Source organism: Erpetoichthys calabaricus, chromosome 5 (genome assembly GCF_900747795.2).
Source record: "Erpetoichthys calabaricus chromosome 5, fErpCal1.3, whole genome shotgun sequence".
Taxonomy (NCBI): Eukaryota; Metazoa; Chordata; class Cladistia; order Polypteriformes; family Polypteridae; genus Erpetoichthys; species Erpetoichthys calabaricus.
The window spans coordinates 87207184-87232485 of record NC_041398.2 but is presented as its reverse complement, the minus strand read 5'-3'; the positions used below and the strand labels follow the sequence as shown (position 1 = coordinate 87232485).

General features: G+C 38.6%; 1 protein-coding gene across 4 annotated transcripts in view; it reads right to left on the bottom strand.

The window, feature by feature from the left end:
- ccdc149a (coiled-coil domain containing 149a) overlaps window positions 1-22747 on the bottom strand; it is a 142470-nt gene extending 119723 nt beyond the window's left edge. For all 4 annotated transcript variants that reach the window (XM_051928632.1, XM_051928633.1, XM_028801747.2 and 1 more), the window contains exons 1-2: window positions 22541-22747; window positions 8828-8989 (exon numbers count right to left, since the gene is read on the bottom strand). In XM_051928632.1, coding sequence (XP_051784592.1) covers window positions 8828-8989; window positions 22541-22732 — 354 coding nt within the window. In that variant the 5' untranslated portion in view covers window positions 22733-22747. The remainder of the gene's footprint in view (window positions 1-8827; window positions 8990-22540) is intronic.
- Between the last annotated feature and the right edge of the window lie 2555 nt (window positions 22748-25302).

Here is a 25302-nt window from a genome sequence, read left to right as displayed (position 1 = left end):
CCCTTTTACTCTTGGACGCGGTGACGGACTGAGTCTCCTTATAGCGTAAAAAGAGACCCTGTCGCGTCTGCGTCCTTTTAACTCGCCTCAAGGCTGCGGCAGGCTTAGGAGGGAGGGCGCTAGGACCCAGGGCACTTAACAGCCCACGTCCTGCTAGTCCCCTCACTGATTCTCCCCTCACCAAGCACGCAGCACTCACCGCCACATCTCCTGTAGGAGATCCCCCTTTTGGACTCTGATCACAGGGTTCACAGATCCTGTCGGTGGGACCTCCAACATGCTGTACGGGATCGATGAAACTTACCGGTCCCGCTGTACCTCTCCGGCCGAAGGTTTGCTCGCCGCGCCGCTTCGTCCGCTCTTCCAGCGCCTCCTCTGACGCGACTGGCTTCCCCTCCAGCATCTGCTCCCCAGCACGGAGGGCACCTAGCATTTGTGGATGCGACTCCACAGAACACTGATCAACCGCCAGCGCCTGTAGAGCCGCAGACATGGACGAAAGTACAGCCAGCAGTGAGCATTCCTTATTGTCAGCTACAGCTGCTGGCTGCTCTTTAAGGCTCTTTGAAGAATGCACGCACCCAGCTGCACATTCTCCCTTATCGGAGGAACTGGCTTCCTCAAGCCGCTTCCTCCATTTACTGTGGGACGCCGCGTCAGTTCGGATCTGCCCATTGTAAAAGGGCAGACCCAGCCCCGCAGGCGTCCGGAGCTTCACAGGGTCGGTCTCCCTTACCTTCCCCGCTGTGCCTCTCCGTCCAGGAGTTCCTGCAGCGCGCCGATCCCTTCCTGCCTGCGGCTCTCGATCCAACGCCACTGCCATCCCTCCTGAGTCCAGCGTCTCCGCCCGGAGGGCACATCGCTCGGCCGGCAGCGACAACACGAGCTGGATCTCGCTCTGCAGCTCCTGCAGTATCGCTGCCAAAGAGGAAGAGACAGTCGGCGGTGTGCTTACCTTCCAGGCGGCGCCACTCGCCGGCTGCTCTCCGTGGGCTCTTTCCTGCAGCCCACTCGGGTTACTTGGAAGCACGGGACAGACATTCCCTGCTCTCGCCTCCGACCAATCGCTGGCGAGAGGACAGGACACGCTGTCCAATCCCGTGCCTGTTATGAGGAGGGACTCCTGGTCCGCCGCCATTTTGGCTCTACTGCCCCTGGTGCGGCGCCATTCTGGCTCTTGGAGTTGCAGCTCCATCCTGTCTGCAGCTCTCCCGACTGCAGCCTCCGCGCTGCCGACGGCCCGTGGACCGGCACGCCTCTGCCACAGACACGGATCCGGGCATACCCTGCCGGTAACAAAAGAGGGAAGTCCTACCCCGCAGGGCAGACCATTGTTACGCAGGGCACTCACCTCCCGGATCCCGTCATCCAGCCGTATCTGCTGCATACTGGCCTTTCCTTCAGCGATACCGTCCTGGCCGCCGTTTCCAACAGCACGTCGGTCGGAGTCTGCTGCACTCCAGCCACGCCCGTTGGTGCTCCTCCGCACCCAGGGGTAAGAGCCGTTTTGCGGACTACTGGCAGTCCCAGGGGAGAATCGCTCCCGCGGAGTTGTGCATGCGTCGCTCCCGCGGCGCGTGTGGGGGTTCCGCTGCTGCGCCGGGCTGCTCACAGAACATTTTTTCTCTACAGGTTCCTGCCTTGAACCAGGCAGACCATCCTGCCGACTACGCCACTGTGATAAGCTGCCCGGACACAGACAGACGGACACCATATTCAAGTCCACCACACGTTTATTGTACATTATAAATACAGTTCAATAAGTGCGCAAACCCAGTGCCAAAGCACCAATCTCCCCAAAAGTCCAGGCTCTCACTCAGTCTCAACTACTCATCAGGCCGCCTCCTCTCCTGCCTCGCCACCTTGTCCACTCCTCACCCGACTCCAGTCCTTCTCTGCAGGGAGGCGGCCCCTTTTATAAGTGCCCGGATGGGCTCCAGGTGATCCCCGACACTCCCTAGACACTCCCTTGTGTGGCGGAAGTGCCGGCTGTGTTCCCGGAAGCCCTCCGGGTGTTCCCAAACTTCTTCCCCCCAGTACTTCCTGGTGTGGCGGAAGTGTTGGGGTTCCGGGTCCTTCAGGTATGGGGGCGCCCCCTGGCGGAGACTACGGGCCCCTGCAGGGTTGGGCTTCCAAGCCCTGCACCCGTGGCCCTCAAAGGAACCAGGGCGGCCGCCCCCTCGTGGTCCAGAGGAGGAATGAGCCCTCCTCCTGTCCTCCTGGGCGTCCCGGCTGGGCACCACCCCCAGCCGCGTGCCACAATATATATATGTATATGTGGATGTGTATATGTATATACAGTAATCCCTCCTCCATCGCGGGGGTTGCGTTCCAGAGCCACCCGCGAAATAAGAAAATCCGCGAAGTAGAAACCATATGTTTATATGGTTATTTTTATAATGTCATGCTTGGGTCACAGATTTGCGCAGAAACACAGGAGGTTGTAGAGAGACAGGAACGTTATTCAAACACTGCAAACAAACATTTGTCTCTTTTTCAAAAGTTTAAACTGTGCTCCATGACAAGACAGAGATGACAGTTCCGTCTCACAATTAAAAGAATGCAAACATATCTTCCTCTTCAAAGGAGTGCGCGTCAGGAGCAAAGCCTGTCAGAAAGAGATAGGAAAGCAAACAAATCAATAGGGCTGTTTGGCTTTTAAGTATGCGAAGCACCGCGGCACAAAGCTGTTGAAGGCGGCAGCTCACACCCCCTCCGTCAGGAGCAGAGAAAGAGAGAGAGAGAGAGAGACAGAGTTTGTTTTTCAATCAAAAATCAATACGTGCCCTTCGAGCTTTTAAGTATGCGAAGCACCGTGCAGCATGTCGCTTCAGGAAGCAGCTGCACAGAAGGTAGCAACGTGAAGATAATCTTTCAGCATTTTTAGACGAGCGTCCGTATAGTCTAGGTGTGCGAACAGCCCCCCTGCTCAATCCCCCTACGTCAGGATCAGAGAAAGTCAGCGCAAGACAGAGAGAGAGAAAAGTAAGTTGGGTAGCTTCTCAGCCATCTGCCAATAGCGTCCCTTGTATGAAATCAACTGGGCAAACCAACTGAGGAAGCATGTACCAGAAATTAAAAGACCCATTGTCCGCAGAAATCCGCGAACCAGCAAAAAATCCGCGATATATATTTAAATATGCTTATATATAAAATCCGCGATGGAGTGAATCCGCGAAAGGCGAAGCGCGATATAGCGAGGGATTACTGTATATGTATATGTAGATATGTGTATATGTAGATATGTATATATGTTTATGTATATATATATGTTTACATAACCTCTTTAACACTCTACTTCTCCGCTGCGAAGCGCGGGTATTTTGCTAGTTGCTAATATATGCTGTAAATTTAAAAGAAATTCACATGAGAATGCATTAAGACTCTGGACTATATTTACAGAGAACATTTTGAGCTATGAAACTGGGCATTAGAAGAAGAACTTTTATCATTTTACACAATTTAAATCTGCTGGTCACCTACTTAATGTCTATATTGTAATAATGTACAAATATATATTTTTTAGCAATTTCGAAGGAAAATTTTTGGTTTACAGCCTACACCAGGGCTATTCAATTACAAAATCAGCTGGGTCAGATTTTCAAACCAAGATACTGTATTTAGCTGGGCCAGACATTTTCAGGGGCCAGTAAGCAGCAGGTAATAACAAATTTAAAAACCAACACAAATTAATGCATTGAAGAACAAGTAATATCTATTCATTGTTTCCCTTTCAAATTTGGTCTCATTTGAAAAAGGCACAACAAAAAGTGCATAAAAACAATAAAAAAAACTATAATTGAACAGAATCTGGTATAGTAGCTACACTTTTTTCCACCTTTGAATTAAAAAAAAAAAAAATTTTGCTCACATTTGACAAAGGCACATCTCAAAGTGCATAACATGTTGTTTACCTTTTGAAATAAATAATTTGGTCAAATATGGCCAAGGCACATCTCAAAGTACATTCAGCAGAATACAAAAAGAATTATCAGTGCTATCAAAGCTATCAGTGTACAAACCATACAACAAGTGATTATAGCTACTAACACACGAATACAACGTCTATTGCACACTGAGGGAAAACAAGTACATTTTAAATCACCACGTGTGATTAGCAGTGCCTTTTTGTAAACAAAAATGTGACGGTACGCATACGTTGCATTTGGATCAAGTTTGAGGTACTGTGACGGTATATACAGGCCAGTTGTCCTAGTGCTGTATGTTTTGTTTATTTGGTGAAAATACCTAATGTTTAAAATTTGAAATTGACAATTCATCAAGTATAATAATAATACTTTACATTTACATAGAGTTCTACTCACTACTCAAAACACTTTACAAACTCCACACAGGGAGGACCTAGAACACAAACTCATGATCTACTTATTGCGAGGCAGCTGCACTTCTATTATGCCACCTGCATAAGTGTACTGTACTGCATTATATTGTGCTTGATAGTTCAAAATTACAAACACAGAATTTCCAAAATCAAAGAATATTAACAGCTGGTTAATAATGTGCTCTGCATTCTGCAAATATAGTTGTTATGTAGTCCCACAAAGCAATCAGTGCTTAATTGGACAGAGTTTTAAAGAAAATTCCAAGCTTTTTTGCATGTTTCATCAAATGCAATGTGATATAGTGGGTCCGCAGCTAAGAAATCAGAGGTCAATTTTTAAATAAATGGTCGTGCCCTAAATGTGAAGGCGCCAATTGGGTGCAGGTATGTATGAGGCGTGATTTTCTCCACAGGTAATTGAGTTGCTGGCTGACCACACCACATACACATGCGAAGGCAGGCGGATCAGTCAGGCACCTCAATGATGCCAAAGAGGGTGCAGCTCCTTGCATCCAAGCCTAATTAGGCAGTTGAATAAAAGGAGCCTACACAGGACAGAAAGGGGATAAAAGACAAAAAGGAAAAGACAGAAAAACAAAGGTTAAAGAAGGAAGAGAGAGGCAGGAGACCTGGTCTGAGAATGAGAAGGCAGGCAGCCGGGAGGAAGTCCTTTGAAGAGTGTGTGGCCAACGCTCAGGGGCTGAAGGTTGCCACTCCAACTGAGCATGTTGAGGGGGCTGGGGTGATCAGGTACTCACTCTCATGTAAGACCAGGAAGGCAGTAGGAGTCAGGGAGGCTTGGAAGGGGAGCCGTACCAAGGCCACAGATGACCACGTGGACCCAAGCCTTGGAATAAGGTCCGGATTGAAAGCCCTGCTGGATGCCATGGAGCATAGGGACCTGGACCAGTTTAAGTTGGATGGTTGTGTCTGTCAGACGGGCATCTCCTTTCTTTCAAGACCTTGCAGCAGGGGTAAGCAGAGGAGACGTTGTTTTTTCTGCCATAGGATTTTAACCTTGTTTTAGGGATTATTAATTGAACTGTTTTAACCTCCACTTGTGCACCATTTTTAAGGATTATCCTCTTTAATAAAATCCCTGTGTGCATCAAGGTGTCCGTGTGTGTGTCTTCTGGTGAAGTGCGCATGGGCGGGGCACAGTGCGACGCGTGATTTTACTGCCAGAGAAAGTTACAGGCGTTTTACGGAAATACAAACCAGTATTACTGCGAAAGGAAATTAAAGGTACACAATACAGTGACTCATATTACAGCCACATACAAGCCAGTATTACTGTCAGAGGAGATTAAAGGCATATTACCGACGTGCACGCCTGTATTACCGCCAGAGAAAATTAAAGGTATATTACGGACGTACAAGCCCGCGGACGTACAAGACAGTATTACTGTCACAGAAAATTAAAGACACACAATACACGGCGGCAGCCCACGAAGAACGGTCAGCTCAGCAAGTAAACATCAACAAAAGAAAGGCTGAAAGAAAGAAAAATACGACCAACAAAAAGAATGAAGTCAAAGTCCCTTGCCATTTAATATAGACTGTTCCTAATAATGTTTATGCACTACTGTTCCTAAATGACTAGTTTATTTATAATAGATTGAACACTGCACTTTTTATTTTGGACGCTTTGTTTTGTTTGTTTTTAATAAAAGCACTGTTACTTTATGCACCTACCCCTTGCTGCTGCAGGTGTGTCCTTATTTGCCTGGCTCATCGCTTGGGTATGTTATCAGCAGTGGCAGGTTCAACTGGCTCCAAGGAGGGGCTTTGTAGTGGGGATCTGACCTGCACCATTACATGCAGTCTTTCTAATTTGTTCTTTGCTTTGAGTGTCATTTGCTGATCATCATCCTCATAACAGCCATGAATCCACAGGATCAAATCATGTGAGTGGATGGTCAACCATTCATATGAAGAGAAGGGTGGAGACAGTGCTTGTCAGTAATAATTAGATTAATTTGCGAAAACCCACATTTGCATGCATTTGATAAAACACGAAAATAACTCAGCACACAATTGATTATAGAATCATTTAACATGTAGTCAATGCCACAACTAGCTGCGCGGCCAAGGTTCCAGTACAACATACTGGCGCATACTGTTACCAAAAAAAAAAAAAAAATCACTGCATCATAGACTACTACCATCACCTCTAGATATACAACAACATACTGCATTGTGGGTTGAATGTTGCTAGGCTACGCAGAGTTGGCATTCATGGTTTGTAACTACTATAGGTATTTATATAGGAATTTCTGAAGGCTTTTCTCTGCATTTCTGGCAGGATGACGGGCTGGCCATTTAGAGTTTGCTTCTGGGGCGCATGTGGCCCGCAGGCTGCCATTTGAATAGGCCAAGTCTACACAAAGACAACTGACAGGAATACTATTAATATACTGTATCTGCCTAGCTTCCATCCAAGATTGTTAATCAATAATCCACCAGTAGCGCAATTTATGCAGATACAGAGAATTTCTTCAAACACACAGGACTTAATAAAAACAGTACATGCAATGTGGTGTAAATTTTTTTGAAGAGGGTATTAGAAATCTAACAATAAACACACATTCAAGTGGGCTCTACATACACACTGTTATATTTAAACGAATATCCAAAATAAAGTTAACAAAGTAAAATATCTTGCACTTCAATACCCTCCCCTGTCTCTAACAAAATTAAACGTGTTATACAAAAACATTGGCACATACTCTAACTATTCCCTATAACCAGGGAACCAGACTGTTGTTGCATTTTTCATGAGGAACATACTGCTAAAACCAAGTAGATTAAAAACAGAGGTAAAAATCAATCTGACTATATAATTTACTGATAAAATAGGAAACTGATGTTGTGAGAATGTTTACTTAGATCTATCTGAAATAAATCAACACATTACATGACACAAAGGTGTAATGGTGGCCCTAAAGAGAGCCCCTTGTTGATGCGGATGCTCCTTTGTCCTAAAAGAACATGGATTAATTAACAAAAAAGTAATATTAGAAGTATATCTTTAAATAGGCAAATTATTTTGTGACCAAAAACACATATTTTATTTTATTTTACATGCTTCAAAATTGTAACAAATAAAAAAAACTAGATTAAAACTAAACTGATACTTTATTTATGATTTTCTGTTACTAGATTGTACACAGCACACTCTTTTCTGCTTGGATGTACAATTGAGCCTTGCAAAGGACTATTACACTCTAAACCATGGTTGATTCTTGCCTTATGTCCATTGCTGCTAAGATAATCACTCAGTCCCTGTGACAAAAGATCTGGGCAGGTAAACATTTACCCCCTAGCACATGTAGGATTGAATGTACAGTATATAACTACAATGGCTGTTTGATTCATTTCCCTCGATTGTATGCTGGGTATGTGCTTAATCTCTCCTCCACTGACTGTTGTAGCAAGCACAGGTACAATGACACCAACATCAGCACACAGTATCTTTGCAAAATAAGACAGTAATTATTGCAAAACAACATAATTTATTTAATGGTGGAAATAAGCTTTTACAATTTTAAATACCCTCCTGAAGGGAGAGAACTATACAGTTAAAGGTACCCGTTTCCACTTTAACCTTCTGGATATTTAAACTAAACACAATTGTGTCTAATGGTCATAATGAGGTTAATAATCTATTCTGCTTTTTATTACTTCAGATAGATTATGATTCATTCTGACTGGATTCTGTAGGATTAAATATAAGTAAAATTAATTTATATGTACAGTATATATTAGATATATGTATATATTAGATACACATGTAGACTGACCCTAACAGTTTTGTGAATATTTTCAAAAAAAGACTCTATAGCTTTGCTATGAAAAATGTATAGAAGATGCTGAAACACATTCACTGCTTACATTTATTGATGCTGAAATAATATGATGAGGATGGGGTTATTTAAGATCCTGAAATAATTTCCTTTTATTTTTCAACAATTTATTTATTAAGCCAATTTTCATTATGTGTAAATCAGAAACTGCAACTAAAGTCTGATGTCTTTCAATTTCAAGGATGCTTGATCTGTAGCCATGCCTTCCTTGTCTACTCCACTGTTATGAGTTTCACACATTACACATTATAAAGAAACAAAAAAACTTTTATTTTATTTGCTACTATACTCTCTTGTATAAATCAACATTGTGTTTAAATTTCAACAATGGTACAAACAATGAGGCTAATCCATCTCAGACATTCCTGAAATTTGACAGTAAAAACATGACATTACTGCACTTAGAAGCACAGTCAGAAGAAGACATTTTATTTACTGTACTTTCCTATGTATCTGATTACTATGTTCCACACTACAACAAAGTTAAAAAATTTTGTTTCCCCATTGTGACAGGACATTCTAATCATCAAATTGTAAATCACCAAAAATTTCACCAGTCAATTATACAAAATAAGGAATTGCATGTTTAATGTGCATTCAAGCAAAATTAATAACTTACAATAAGCTCTGTATACTTCTTCTTTAGTGACTGGTGTCGCTCTCTCAGTTGGTTTGCCATCAGCTTGTACTGATCCCTCTCCTGCTGGCATGTATCCAGCTCCTTGGAAAGAATTAGCAGGGCTTCCTTCTTGCTTTCCAATTTCCGTTTGCATATCAAAAACTGAGATGGAAACCATTGGGGGGAAAAGAGACTTGGAATTACACACAAAAATCTGCATAACACATTATTTAAAAGCTTATTTTCAAATCTTGAAATTTTTAATTTAATATTCAACTTGAGGCAAAAGTAGAATGTTGTAAGCAATACTGACTGGAGAACATGCACTGTGAAATAGCTTATATATTTATGAAAGTGAGTGTTTTATTTTCATAATCCTACGTGGTGTACATCCTTCTCAGAAAGACAGAAAGTTTAAATTACTAAATTAAAGAAAACTATGATTAACTCAAAAAATGTGCATCTGATACCAATTGTACAGTATATCTGATACCAGCTGCATAAAAATAAAGCCATACTGAAAATCTGTTGGTTAACCTAATATTGTACTGGGATCAAACTTGAAATAAATTTATTTCCACTGAAAGCTTTAGCTTGTATTTTTTGAAATAATTCTAAAGACTTGTCAAAAGTGTTTATTTATAAATTTGAAAGAAGCCACAGGGATCTCAGACTGCCCCATCACTGGTAAAAGACAACATAAATATTTCAATGTGTTGACAGCAGATAATTCAGATTTGCTGCTCTGTTCTTACCTTTTCAGTTACAGTATAATACACTTTAAAATACAATTTTTGGGAAATTCATTACATGGTCTTGATCATTTTAAACCAAATTAAAATAATTCACATTTTTTCATCTAGGTTCAGCCAGACAGCAACAAAGCTTGCTTTCCTGAAAGGGAAAATGGGCAGACATTACGGTCTTTATCATTTTCATAATTTTGATCAGAATAAAAACTGTCCACTAAAATCCTGATACACAGTAAGATGCCAGCCATTACAACAGAGGGCAGAAATACAAATATTCATGTGAAAGAAATCCCCAAATGCACTCACACTAACTCTGGCAGAGACATTAAACTACTTCAGTCATAATGTTAAAAAATAATGTTCAAAATTGAACATTTACCTTATTTTATTAAGACTTATTTATTAAGTACTTGTTTACATTTTCTTTAATATTTTTCTTTATTTAGCAAACACCTGTTACAGACAAAGCAATCTATAAAAACAAATCATTAAGCAGCATAAATGATCTGAATGTATAAAGTTAGCAAACAATAAAAAAATTTAAAATTAAGTACAAAAGGGTTATTACAGTAAATCTCATGTCTACATTTAAAACTAGGATTCAAACTAAACTCCTGAATAGTAGTACACTGGAGTTAAGTGGAATGGTCATGGCTGACTCATTGTACAACATAGAAAAAAATAGAGAGTGGTCTCCACTACACTTTCTCGTAAACACAGATATGGGGATAGATATTTGAGGAGTAAAGCGCAAGACAATGATTAGATTTTTATTTTAGGTACATTAAAGAACCATCAACAATAAATCAAATCAAATGAATAATATATTGAACAATTATTATAAAAGTAAAGTTGAATAAATCGGACTGTGCACCTGCATGAATAAAAGGTAAAGTGCCACTTCTGATTAACGGAAATGGCCCAACAGTTAAAAGAAATCTGTGTTTTGTACCTAATACTTGTATGCAAAATTTGATTGACCTAAGTGAAAGCGTACTCAAGTTATTATGTTTAAATACACACACACACACACACACACACACAGACAGACAGACACACAAACATAATTCCAAAAATGGTATTTTCAGACTCAGGGAGGTCTAAAACGTTGAGATTCATCAAAATCATGACATTGAATCTTTGTATAAGAGAAAGTAAAAAAGGATAAGCAGAAACAAATAAAATAAATATATATGAAACATAATAAATTAGAAATGTCAAAGCAATTATCAGAAACAAAATCTATATGGCCATTTAAGTTGACCAAAGGATTGCAAAAATAAATAATTCAAGGAAAAACAAAAACAAAAAAAATACAAACAAATGAGATACAGAAACAAAACCACAATGGTTACATACAGTTGTGCTCACAGGTTTACATATTCTTGGCAAAATTACACTCAGGTCAAGTATTTGAAAACACATTTCTGTGGTCTTTCCAAATTCTTTACAGCCTTTAATGCCAGAATGGTGAGTTATTTATAAGGGAAGGTTTAAATTGACTGCGTGTGTGAAATTTGGATGCTTTCGGCTTTTGCAGGTATGTTTTGTCTTGGTAATCCTGCTTCCTTTCTAGAGGCTGCTAAGCCTAAATTAAATTAAACTGTATGTGAATGTAGGTGTTTGACGCATTTAGGCCTGATTCTTCCTATGTGTAAAGGAAGCCAGATACACCAGGGTTCCCACTCTTTTTAAGGAATCATTTTCCAGGACATTTCCAGGACATTCCCAGGAGCTTTTTCCGGAAATTCATGACAGGATCTGGTCATACAGTCATACACTTTAGTCGCAGGCTTAACGCCATTTTAATTTCTCTTTGATTATGCAGGGACTTAGTGTCACCGATATGCTAAATTACATAAAGCAACACCAATTAATGCACTGATGTATAATGGAGTTGTTTGACCTCTTTTTGTTACACACTGTTTTAAACTGCAAAACTCTTTTAAAGAAATAAATGCCTCTTGGATTGTGGAAAACTATCCAAACACTGACATATACTGAGCAATTCCATAATGTTCAGTATAGAGCTGTTGATCACACCATCAAATAGGCTACCATAGTGACCTAATTTCAGTAAAAGTTACTTGCATATTACATATTATGTCATTGTTTGTATCAAATAAATTTATGTACAATGTTTGTATTAAACAAAACTGCATAAAGCCAATTTATTGCCTATATCATGTGTATGATGCCTATAACACTAATATATGCAAAAATTGGCACGCGACAAAACAAAGTCAGAGTTAACTTTCAACTGGTAGCTTTACTGGGAATACAGCAGCTGTAGAATTTGCATAAGTCAACGACAAAGATTATAATAAAGAACTTATCTTTGTGGGAAAAGAAGCAAAATACATCCATTTTAAATCATGATAGCCTTGCCATCAATTCCTGAGTTGAAAACTTGGTTAAACTAGAAAGAATACTAGGAACAAAGGATAAGAGCCTGAACTCCAGTATATTGGAAAAAAAAACAATCTATAAGTCACTGTAGTGTAACCTATGAAAAAGGCATCTGGTGTAGACCTAGGTTTAGAAACAATGCTGGTGTTGCTCCTTGAGGTCTGATAAAACTGCATCCAGACCAATGACCTCTTTCTTTTTTTCAGCAACACTTTTACGATAGGCATTAGATTTTGTGAGCAGTGTAAAGTCCTGTTTTCTCTCAGCCTTCTCTGCCATTGCATCTGCTTCTTCTTGCATTGCCTCAATGCTAGTGATTATTTTCTGTCTCTTTGCTGCCACTTTTGTGATTTCAGAGCGGAGCTCTTCTCTTTGCTTGTCATTTTCAGTTTCCTTTTTCTTCTTTTTTTCATCATCAAGGTATTGGACATATCGCATCCTAGCATTTCTGCAATGCTGCAAGAGGGGCTTTGGCAATACTCCATCAAATGAGCCACCAGTCAAAGAATCATTTATAAATATAATTGCCTATACATGTCTCAGTAGGTGGAGACATTGCGCAGCAGAGGCCACGACCTAGCTCAGCTGTCATCATATCTAGACTTACGAACAGCAAGCTGTTTCAAACAGAAAAATTAAAAAGCGAAAACAGAAATAAAATTCCAGGACAAGAAAGATTATTTCCAGGACATTTGGCCATTTCGATCAGTTTCCAGGTCATTTCAATGACTGGAAAATAACCCTCAAAATTTTCAGGTTTTCCAGGACCCGTGGGAACCCTGTACACTTTAGCCCTCCCCACTACACTCTACTGGAATTAGCATTTTTAAAAAATAAATAAATGAATTATGTAATGTTGCTGTCTTATACAAAAATATTCAAGCTTAAAAAATAAAAAGGTTCCTTTTGTTCTAAGGAGTAAGCATCTTCAAAGTGTTTCATATATTTCTTATAAGAATAAATATTACTTTTTTACATATTTTTCAGGATGTAAATGTAACATTATCCTTATTAGGGATTAGTATTATACCACCATTTATATTTTTGAAACATACTACTCTGAATACTTAATAAGACATCCAGGTTGATAGTGATAACAGAATGTCACCGGGTTCATCAAAAATATCCTCAATATTTGGTCAGTGACAAGTTAAGGACTTAAAAGTCATAAAGTAATGACCCACTGTTTAAAGACTCACATTGCACCTAAATGTCAAAGAAACTCAAAAGATGTGCACTCTTTCAATGGAATGTGTCTTGCAACAGCAAAATTAAATCAATGCTTGCTGCTTCAACACTTTTTGGTAGCTTTGCAAGCAAAATCCTTAACTTGAACAAACAATGATAAGGACATAACAAACTATTTTATAAAACATTTAAAAAGTATCAATACTTATCAATGTTTCTTTTTTATCTTTTATTGAATTTATTAAAAGCATGTAACATTCCATACAATCAAGTCAAACTTAACAAAACTAAATTCAGTTTAACCCCCAACCATGAGAAGGACAAGAAGGCCAACAGCCAGAGTAAAACGTTTGAGAGTAGTAATGAGAGAAAGGAGTCTTTCTCCCCAATATAAATGCTTATTTGAAAATGTTATTGATTAGATCCTGCCAGGTTTTAAAAATGGTTTGAACAGACCCTCTAAGTGATAATTAGATTTTTTCCAATTTCAAATAGTATACAACATCAGTTACCCACTGACTTAAAAGAGGTGGGTTAGGATTCTTCCATTTGAGCTAGATAAGTCTACATGCTAGTAGTGATGTGAAGGCAATTACAGTTTGCTTGTCCTTCTCCACTTTAAGCCCATCTGGGAGTACACCAAACACACATATAAATGGATTATTAGTGATTATGACACCAAGCCTATCTGATAGGCATTTACAATTTTTTCTCTAGAATGATGTCAATTTGGTACTTGCCCAAAAAACATGTTGCCTAGTGAAGCTGGAGCTCGACTGCAATGTTCACAGGTTGGATCTTGCCCTGGAAACATTTTGGACAGTTTTAAATGAGACAGATGTGCTTGATAAAAAATTAATTCTTTTCACATATGAAGCTAGAGTGAATTCTGTGCATGGCTGCCTTCCACTCCATTTCTGAAATGTTGAGTAAGAGATCCTTTTCCCACTGTACTTTGGGATCTTTAAAAAGAAGGGACTTTAAAATGGTTTTATATATTATAGAAATGCTTTCTGAGTCTTGACAATTGATCAATATCTCTACTAGAATTGAAATAAGTGGGAGGTGAGGAAAACTGGGCACATTTCATTTAACAAAGTTTCTAATTTGGAGATAGTGAAAAAATTGTGTTGATGGGAATCTACATTTGGAGTGTACCTGTTCATAAGATGCAAAAACATTGTTTATATACAAATCTCTAAATGATTTAATCCCATCCATTTTCCAAACATTATCATGTAGAAGTGCCACAGATAAAATATTCTCTAACTTGACGGATTGAGAAACTGTTCCCTTCAGTAATATCACAAGACCAAACCAGATTTATTAAAGGTAGACATTTGGCTTCCAATCTTTGACGCCTATTTAATGTAATATATTCAACAATAAAGTCTAACACTCCAGAGTTCTTATTATCTTTGGATGCAGAAAAAGCATTTGATATGATTGAATGGGATTGCCTATTCCCCACTTTGCATAAATCTGAGTTTGGCCTGAACATATGTTGCAAGGATCAAACTACTGTATACCAGTACAGAAGCTTCTGTTTGTATTAACATTATTTCAGACTACTTCAACCTAGAACGCAATTCTAGAACTGCTATTTGCAATCGCCATTGAGCCATCGGCTGTTCACTTTTGAAATGCATCAAAAATAACTGGGATTTTCAGAGAAGAACTTGAACAGAAAATATTACTATATGCAGATGATATGGTACTGTATATATCAGACCCACAAAATTCTGTGCCTGCAGCCCTAACTGTACTAGAAAATTTTCAAAAGATATGGACTCAAAATTAATTTGAAAAAAAGTGTGCTTTTTTCAGATAATTCTCTAGCAAACAATATTAGATTGGACACCTACCCATTTATAATTGCAGATCAGTTTAAATATGTAGGGGTAAACATCACAACTAAATATAAAGCTCTTTATCAACAAAATTTTGCTGTTTGCATGTTCAAAATTAAACAAGATGTGCATAGGTGGTCTATCCTCCATCTTACTTTAACAGGGAGAATTAACATTGTCAAGATGAATATCCTCCCTAAGCTTCTGTTTCTATTTCAAAACATCCCCACATACATTTACACATATTTTTTTAAGAAATTGGATTCAATCATAACTTCTTTTATTTGGAATTCGAAATATCCACACATCCAAAGGGCGACCATACAATGACCTAAATCAGAATGTGGCACAGCTCTACCTAATTTTCAGTTTTATTATTCGGCAGCAAACATAAAAGATATAAATACCTGGACACTGACACAAATACTGTAGATGAACACACACTAGCTTGGTCCGCAATAGAAATGAAACCTTGCAGTACTTTATATTCCTTGCTTTCTACACCAGTAAATACAAGATATCGTCAATATGCTAACAACCCAATTGTTCTTCATTCACTCAGAATATGGAACCAATGCAGGAAACACATTTTTCTAATATTAACATTTTTAGGAGTTTCTGATTAACTCATGTGCAGTTTTACAGTGTTATCAACATTACAAAAAAGGATCATTGCTTAAGGCTGTAACCACCAATGTGTCCCCTTTTCAACAAATCCTCTTCTCATTTTTTCTTTAATATATGAATGCAAAACAGAACCTCTTAATACCCAACCATACCCGCCCCTGCCAAACAAACTCTGCAAGAAACACTGAAATGCAAAGACAAATTTACCTTTCCTGATTGTAAAGCCATTTATTGACTGAATTACTCCATATGGATTGCATGCCACCTCTTTAAAATATGCATTCTGCTCTAAGAAGCCATGTTGACCCAACTCTAGATTATAGAAAAAAATATATCCTCCAAGAACTTAATGACAGAGGTAAACAAAATACAAATGATAGTGAAATAATTGCAAGCAACTACTTTCAGTCCACCAAGTGACTAAGAAAAGACGGGAACTACAGTTATATTATTACTGCTTTTGATTCTTGGAAAAGAGAAGTTCCAGCTCAATTCAGAGGCTCACAATAAATACTTTCTTTTACTTGTCGGAATGGAAATTGCAGGCCACTGCTAGGTTGGCACAGAAATTTCAGGCAACTAGGAGGAAGATACCTTTTAAGGATCCAAGAGGGAGCATAATACAGTATAAGAAACAGTTAAAAGCAATACAAGTACCTGAGCAAGTAATATAGGTGTACCACCATTAAGCAGCCAAATGTCTCTGTATTATACGAGGGGGGACCCAAAAATAACCGGAACTTTGTTGTTGTTAGGTTATTTATTTATTTCCGGTAGGTTATTTATTTATTTCCAGTTATTTTTGGGTCCCCCCTCGTATAAAAAAAATCTTGGGACGAGACGAGACCTGTTCAGAGAGACGAGACGTGATTTTCTCAGAAAGACACTTTTATGTCCCACGAGACAAGACAAAATGATAGTAAAGATTGCATTAGCGCAAACAAACGGAAATTATTACTCTGTGAAATAATGGAACAGCAAAAACAGACTGAATATATTGTTCGGATTGAAACTAAGTCGGAGACTTGTAGATCGTCAAGGCCCCCTAGTATATTTAAAGAAAAACTCCACTCTAAAATAATATTTTTTATATATTACTTACCCTAAATATCCTGTAGTGACCACCGAGAAAATGTGTTATGTAATGTTTTCATGCGGAAAAGTTTCTGATAGAAAAGAAGACTATGGTGACCATTGCTGAACAACAGCAAACAATAAAAAAACACCCATGAAAAAAATCTTACATTACTGTACTCCTGTCACATAATCCACATGTACTCCTGTCACATAATCCACATGTAACATCTTCCAGTCATATGCTCACAATGTCCCAAACATATGTATTTTTATAAAATATTGTTAAAAAAAAATCACTTCCAGAAAACGCTCTCATGACTTACGGCCTGCCCAAGCATTTGAACTGAAGATCCAATTCAAGCTGGATAGAATATTACTTTAAAGTGAGAGCTTCAGAAATTATTATTCCAGGAGCAGAGAGATAAGAAAATGGAAATGAAGGGTCTTTGATTAAGTGGCTGGTTGCCAATCTGATATGTTCAGGCAAGGGGATGTGTGCACAATGTCGAGGTCCCTGAAAAAACTTAAAAAGGACTGCTACCCAGGAGCAGAGGCTCAGATCTACGGGAATATCTGAGGCTAGTAGAGGGAAGCAAAGGAGAATTTCTCCATGGAGCACTAAAGGGTGTTCCTGCAGCTGCAAGTGATTAAAGGATTTTACTTAGATGTAAAGCTAATGAAACACTGAAAGGTAGCTCCTATTTCCCAGGTAACACACTTCTCATGATGTGTGCTTTTAACCTCTCCCTACTTTCTAAGATAATAAAATCTGAAATGAACTTTTTTTATAAACAGCTTGCTTTTGAAATGTACAGAGTTTCTTTATTTACTCATTTAAGGCATACTATGCACACCTCTTTATTAGATATACTAGGATGTGATATTGCATTATGTATATGTAGATATTAATTATATGCTAACAAATTCGGTCGGAAATACTTAAGACTCTTCCCATTAGTAAACTTTCTCAAATAAACTTTTTCACAATTTTCAGGGAGTTCCATGACTTGAAATAACAAAACACTAGTAACAAATTACTAACAGAAGAAATAATACATGCAACTAAAATAATACATCTGAACCACAACCCGCAAAACACATAACCATAGTAAAAGTAAATAAAAATATCATGTAAAGTGATACATAAATCTTTATTTATAAAGACTAGGGGGCTTCACCCCCTGCTCGCTTCGCTCGCCAACCCCCGTGTTTGGTTTTCCAGATACAAAATTTTAAGATTTTTTTTTCTTTGAATTGTTGCTATTTCATTAGTTTCACTTTTATTTCAGAACTTCTGTAAAAACAATATTTGTAATCTTGCGTGTCCCAATATGCTGAATCTTTTTAATGAGGTCAGGACAGGTTTCTCTGTTTGGATTTTCAGCACAGACAAAACGATCTATATCATCAGCAGTTAATCATTTTTTTTACAAAGTAAAAAAGTAAGTAGAGTTCTGCATTGGACTCCTGTCTGTAAAGTTGTGCTATTTTCTTCTAACAGTTCCAAAGGTACATGGGGTTACCAAGATGATACCCCAGCTTTTGTCTAGGTTTTTGTACAAGGGCTAGACAGAACATTTTTGACTCCTGGGGTAAATGTAGCTTTTTAAATAAGCAGACAGAAAAATATATATACACTAACAAAGTAACCAATAAATGCATGTGCGGTAAACTCCGTTTTTGAAATTCTCAAGATTCTTTATTTGTCACATGCATAGTTATACAGGACAACACGCAGTGAAATGCATCCTGATCTGCTTATCAAAAACTGTGCAAAGTTAGAAGAATATCAGTTAAATTAACAAAAAGTCATAGATTGAAAGATAACAGTATAGTAGAACGTAATAAATAAGTAAAATTATGTGAATAAAGTAGAATTAAGTGTTAAGGTGCAATAGTGTAGTAATTATTGTGCAAAACCAAAGTTAGACTGGTGCATAGTTAAATGAGGCAGTTTGTTTGCTCTACTGTGATCTTTGCATTCTTTTTTTATATTTTCTAATTTTCCTACTTTCATATCCTTTAACTTTCTCCACATGTGTATAGCGCCGTTTTTTTTTTTGTTTATTTTTGAGCCTTTCTAATTTCACTGGTTTCATAGTCTCTAACCTGCTCTGCATGTGTTTAGCATCAACGTTTGTAAACATCTTTATGAAGTTCTAGTTTGTCATTTTACTCATTGTCTTTTAATTCTGAGCCATACAGTACAATAAATAGAACAGAATAAATCCTCAATATAATATAAAAATAAAAATTCTAGAAGTACGGAGTAGAATTTCACATTAGATGATATCACATAATATGATTTGGATTTGTTTTAAGTCCTGGAGACCTCATTCATCAAGCTGCCATTCAACATCTGAACATCTGCCATTCAACATCTGAAATAGCGCTAATCCGATGAAAGAACCCCTCATCCCCACGTCCCCATTCATCAGGGATGACGTTACCTTAGGCAGGCAATCTACAATTTAAAGAGATTGTTATTTTCTTGTGAATTGTTACATATGCATTATTTTCACTTTTACTTTAAAAACTTTTGTAAAAACAATACTTGTTTCTTTATTTCCTGCCCCACGCGAGGTTCCATCTCTTTCTTCCCAGACGTATAATACTGCTCGTGTTGTGAAGGGTGTTGCGGCTGAACGTACGCTAAGGATATGCCTTTGGATCATTTGCTGTCTTTTTGCTGCTTGCTAGCTGCCTCTTCTGCCTGTTGCATGTTGTTGTTTTAAGAGCTCCGAGCACATGATGCTTGCCTGCCAAAAGCAATCCAACAACTGCTAGCTTAGAGGTCTGTTGACTTGTTATAAATGATGGCTCACTGCCTGGTCTCACGTGACTTTGTAAAAGCAATACCTGTCTTTTATTTCTGGCCCCGGGCATGTTTGAATTCTTTCTTGCAGGATGCATAACGCTGCTCACGTTCATTTGGGGTAGCTGCCGCCGCGCAACCCTTCGATCTTTTTAAAGCCTGTACAGCCGCTGTCCTTTTTGCTACGGCCCTGGGACAATCTCTTGGCACCAAGTCTCATGTTTATGGTCCCCGCGAGACGCACTGTGGCAAGTCTCCTTGGTTTCGCGGGTCTTTTAAATGTCTTTCGAGATTATCATGTATCGTAGCCTTGCATTTGCTTTCCATTCCAGGATTTCCTTTTATATATAGAGAGATATAATCCATTGAACCTTCAATATGACTTTTCAGTTTGATTGTCAAATGAGTTGCTAAATATCCATTGCCTATATACTATAACATTTAATAAGACACTGAAAACAAAAGCAAAGATGGTACACCTTAACATTGTTTTTTTTAAAACTTCCGAAAAGAACATTTAAACACATTTAAAGAATATTCAGCTCTTGAATAAATAAGCATAATAAAATTAGAAAAGGACAATACCTTGAAGGGAGGTGTGCATCTCCTTCTATGAACAGATGTAAAAACTAGCTAAAAAATTGCAGGCAATAATCTCATGATAATACCAGCAGTTGCAAAAGCTTTTTGAATGTTTCAAGAATTTTATTTAACTACTGTATAAACTAGTATAACTCTTTTAATGCATACTTTACTTTTAACGAAAAATTGGGGCAGCTGTGTATTGCTAAATACACTCAACGCCTCATTAACTTTGAAGCTTAGGGAAATGAAAATCTTAAATAGCCAACACAATGAATCTATTGCAGATTTTCAAAACTGTCAAAAGATATTGACAAAACTGATCTTGCAAAGTTTTTCAGTCTAAATGTATCTTTATGATATGAATGATCTCCTCTTGTCTGTGTTAAGTAAATAAAACAGCACATTTTAATGACTCATTGCGTCATGTTTGACACTATGAATTCCAGCTAAAATTATATAGTTAATTTAAGACATGTTTGAGTTATAATACTAAATACAAATTAAGAAAGCATTAATAGGTTTATACTGTCATTATTGTCACTTATAAACATTACATAGAAATTCTTCTATTCCATCTTCTTACTTGCATGTGCTAATCAACATGCAACATGTTACCACTCTCTGGCACCACAGTTAATGAATATACTGTAAATATTTCATATCAAAACTTCTGTCTTACCTTAAACAGAAATCCCTTAGCCCCCCCCCCCCCCCCCACCCAAAACCACACACATACCTCAAGGGGAATTTGTGTCTTTCTTACGGGAAAAATCACAGAACACATCTGTGATAACATTGCAGCAATAAATCAAAAGAAAAACATAGTAATGCATTCTATTTCTGAAGTCTTAATTTCCCCTTGAGGACAAATAAAAAATTCAAATTGTATTTATCGTTCCAAATGCATGTAACATACAACAAAAATTTGTCCTACAGTAAGATACACACAAAGAGGTTACCTTGGCTGCCAAGACTTATTTGAAAAGACATACGTTTTGTTAGTAAATATGTGCTGTAGCCTTGTTAAGAATAAACTGATCATAAGGATCAGTTCTAAGTAAAAGTTTTAAGTACTCAGAACAAGCAACAACTTGTGGCAGAAAAACATCAATAGAGAATTATGGCATTTCACACCACAGAGCAATAACAGTTTTCAAAGTATCAGTGAAGTTAAAAAAATTAATGTTAACTTTCTAAGATTTTTACGGTAAGGAAGAAAGATGTTTTGAAATGAGGTCTTTTTTTAAGGTAAAGTAGACAAAAGTGTAAAGCAAATTGCCCTGGGCTTGATCTACTTTTAAAAACAGTTCAGTTTCTTTCTTTATAAGCTTTTTAGAGTCTTCTCACCCTTTCGTAAAAGTATACCGCATTTAATACATAAAGGGGCTCTCTAACTTGGTATTTTACACCAAGTCCAGGGTTCAAGACCATGTACTACCTATGTATACTGTGCACATTTCCCAAATACATATGTTAAGTTCTTCTTAATTGGCCCAGTGTTCTTATGTACATGAGCATGTCCTACAGGACTTACATCCTGTCCTGAGTTGGTTCCTGCTTTGCATGTAATGCTAATGGGATATGCCCTGGTGTGATGCTCATCAAAATGAATGGATTCACACATAATGTGTCCATATATGCTACAATATTTCAAAGTCCTTATATGGGTAGATGGACTTACACTACTGTTCATCACTATACATATATACACACACACACAATTTACTATAACATGTTTTGATCTATAGACATATACAACCTTTATATTACTTTATATTACTTTACATAATGATATACACATATTTTGTTGTTGTATATTAGATAGATCTTCCAAACCCGCTTATCCATACCATGGTTGCAAGGAAGCTGGAGCCTATTCCAGAAAGCATCGAGAGCAAAGCAGGAACAATCCCTTGTCAGATAAACTCCCATGTACACACACACTCAACGGGGGGCGATCTTTCATTCGCAAAAAAAAAAAATTAAAAAAAAAAAGCTTCGATTGCTAGAGTGAAAATCGGGGGACACTGGGAGACATCTGGTCAAGAATATTTTTCTAATCAAAAATGACTTTCCACTTAACTGCGGAACGAGTAAAAACATAATGGTAATTCAGCGTGTACTCTATTAGTGGGTTATACGTATTTCATGTCAATCTCTGAAATCGCATGGCCTATATGAAGATTAACTGTAGATGCAACATCTGGTGCCTTAAATGTTCGCGCATTATGTTAACAGCAGTAATATGTCATTGACAGCGCTTTTTCATGGGGTTCGCCGTTTGAAAGATGTGGCAGTCTTTTCGATTGTATCCTAAAAGGTACTGAAGACCAGTTTCGCTTCTTTGCAAAGCTTAAAGGCTTAAACTGCGACTTTCCCACCCACGGCATCCTTCACTCTACGTACTCACCTCGTTCACAAGACCCTGCCATTCGCTCTCGCTTCGTTTGCACGGATTCATTGCTTTTTGTTCTTTGTTGATTATAATTAATGTCCAGATACAGTATTCTGATATGTCTGTGTACATACAATTGCATATGTTCCTGTAAAACGTAAAGTCTCCGAACCAGGTGGGTCGCGTTGGTGTTTGCCAGCTGGTCATTCGCCACAGCCAGAACTCCTCCTCCTCCCGGAGCCGGCGACCTCACTCAACGCGTATTGTTTAGATGACGTCAGAGCAGCGCGCTCTAGCCAACGACAGAAGGTGAGCGTGCGCGAGGCTGGATGAGAAGCGTACTCTTTACACAGATCTTCCAGGTTTTCGAGTCAAAGAAAGAAGGTGAACGTGCGACATTTGTGTAGAAGTACATGCATTACAAAATACATGTCAGATAAGTGACCTTCAGTAAAAGTATATCCTAGGCGCAGTGTTAGCTGCATTTGTTGTGTTGACAGATTTGGAGGTGGAGGCTTTCTCTAAAGTCAACAACAGTGAATTCGCTTGGCTGCCAAGAAAGCGACACGTCACCTTTAGCGGCAGTGTTTCCAAAGAGTTGTTTGTCAAGATTTAGGTTTGGACGAGTTCGCCCGGTCCTACCGGAAAACGGCAAACGAGTGTAGACTCTGGTCTTCCAGCTTAGTTGTTTAAACGATTCATTTGTAACAGAATGATTCACAGTGCAAACAGAACATTTTATTTATATGATACACAGCGAGCGGCAGTGGACGAAGTTGGTAAACGATAGACCTCAGTACCTCCCAGCAATGTATTGCCATATATTACATGAAAATTACTGCAGATACAGAAAATAAAGAAGGAATAGTTTTGAAAATGGCACAGGAGGAGTTTGAATAAATATTGTGAGTGTTGCTGCATTTTCAGGGCCTTTCAGCGAAAACTTTTTTTTTTTTTTTAACCAAAAATGCTTCGAGTTGAAAAGCTGAGCGTTTCATTACGTATAGTACATTGAAAAATGTAAATAGTATAATTCAAATATACTATATACTGGTATATAGCAATATCTTATTCAAGTCACATCTGATATAGAATGCCTTACTACATTTGAGATATTATTTGTTGCAGGTAGGTTACTACAAATTTGTTCTGAGATTTTCCAGATAAAGAAGACAGACGTTTAGAGATAAGGTAGTTATACAGTATATGGTAAAGATGACAGATTTTTTTGAGGTAAGGTTGTTGTACCTATTAATTTTGGTGCAGGAGAGTGGCTATATGTTTCATGTTGACTAGCACAAGCAAGTAAGAGTTTCATTGTACTCTGTACACATGACAATGGCCCTATAAACCATCCATTATCTAACCTGCTGAATCCGAACACAGGGTCACGGGGGTCTGCTGGAGCCAATCCCAGCCAACACAGGGCACAAGGCAGGAACCAATCCCGGGCAGGGTGCGAACCCACCGCAGGACAAACACACACCAAGCACACACTAGGGCCAATTTAGAATCGTCAATCCACCTAATCTGCATGTCTTTGGACTGTGGGAGGAAACCGGAGTGCCCGGAGGAAACCCACGCAGACACGGGGAGAACATGCAAACTCCACGCTGGGAGGACCCGGGAGGCGAACCCAGGTCCCCAGGTCTCCCAACTGCGAGGCAGCAGCGCTACCCACTCTGCCACCGTGCCACCCCCTATAAACCATATTTTTCAAGAATGTAAGGCTCCATAAGATTAGTTCACTATGAATTATCCAAATTTCATACATTCACAATCTTGATTAATCAAATTCATGGTTATAGGGGTCTGAAGTCTTGCCCAACAGCATCTGGGACACTGCCAGTATGACAGGGTGCCAGTCTATCATAGGACACACTCGTATGCCAACACTTCTTCACTCAGATACTGAGATAGAGTCAACATTTAACCTAACTTTCATTTATTTGAGGTTGGGCAAAATACTGGAGTACCCAGAGGAAAACCTTTGACGATATGGACAGAATATGCTGTATAAACTGGATTGTGAGGCAGCAGTGCTAGCCACTGTACCAGCATGCCACTTTTAGATCTAAAATAGGGCAGTGTGGTAGTGCAATGGCTAATGCTTCTGCTTCACAGATACAGCAGTGCCAGTTTTAGTCCTTACAAAGTTTTCATGTAACAGCTATGTCCCTGTGGATTTTCTTCTAGGTACTCCATTTTTCTTCCAACATCCCAATAGATATTCAAGATAGGTTAATGCATGACTACATTGGTAGTGTGAGCATTGGTGTGGGTGTGTAGGTATGTGTGTGTGTGTGTGTGTGTGTGTGTAAGTATGGCCCTGTGATGGACTGGAAGTCTGCCCAATGTTGTTTCATGTCCTGTTTCCATTGCAGCTGGGATAGGCTCCAGCCTTCATGGCCATGAATTGGGTAAAGCAGGATGAGAATGAAATGCAATTTTATGTGTTATACTGCGAATAAATACATGTATCATGCAACTGGATGGATTTTCTTCCCAAATCCTGAACATGTACAAAGTAAGTTAATTAGTGACTGTAAAGTGTGTCCAGTATGAATGAATGTGAATGTTACTCTGTGATGGGTGAGAGCTCTTTCCAGATCTGCCTACTTCCTTAGGCTCAATTTTGTCAGGTAAGGTCTCCAGAAAATGGATGGATAGTTTTGCCAAATTAACGTTTGATTGCAGGGTATCTGATGTTACTTTTAATACCTCATGGATTTAGCATCCAGTGTGCGGATCTCGTATCTGTATGTGTTCTGTGGGGA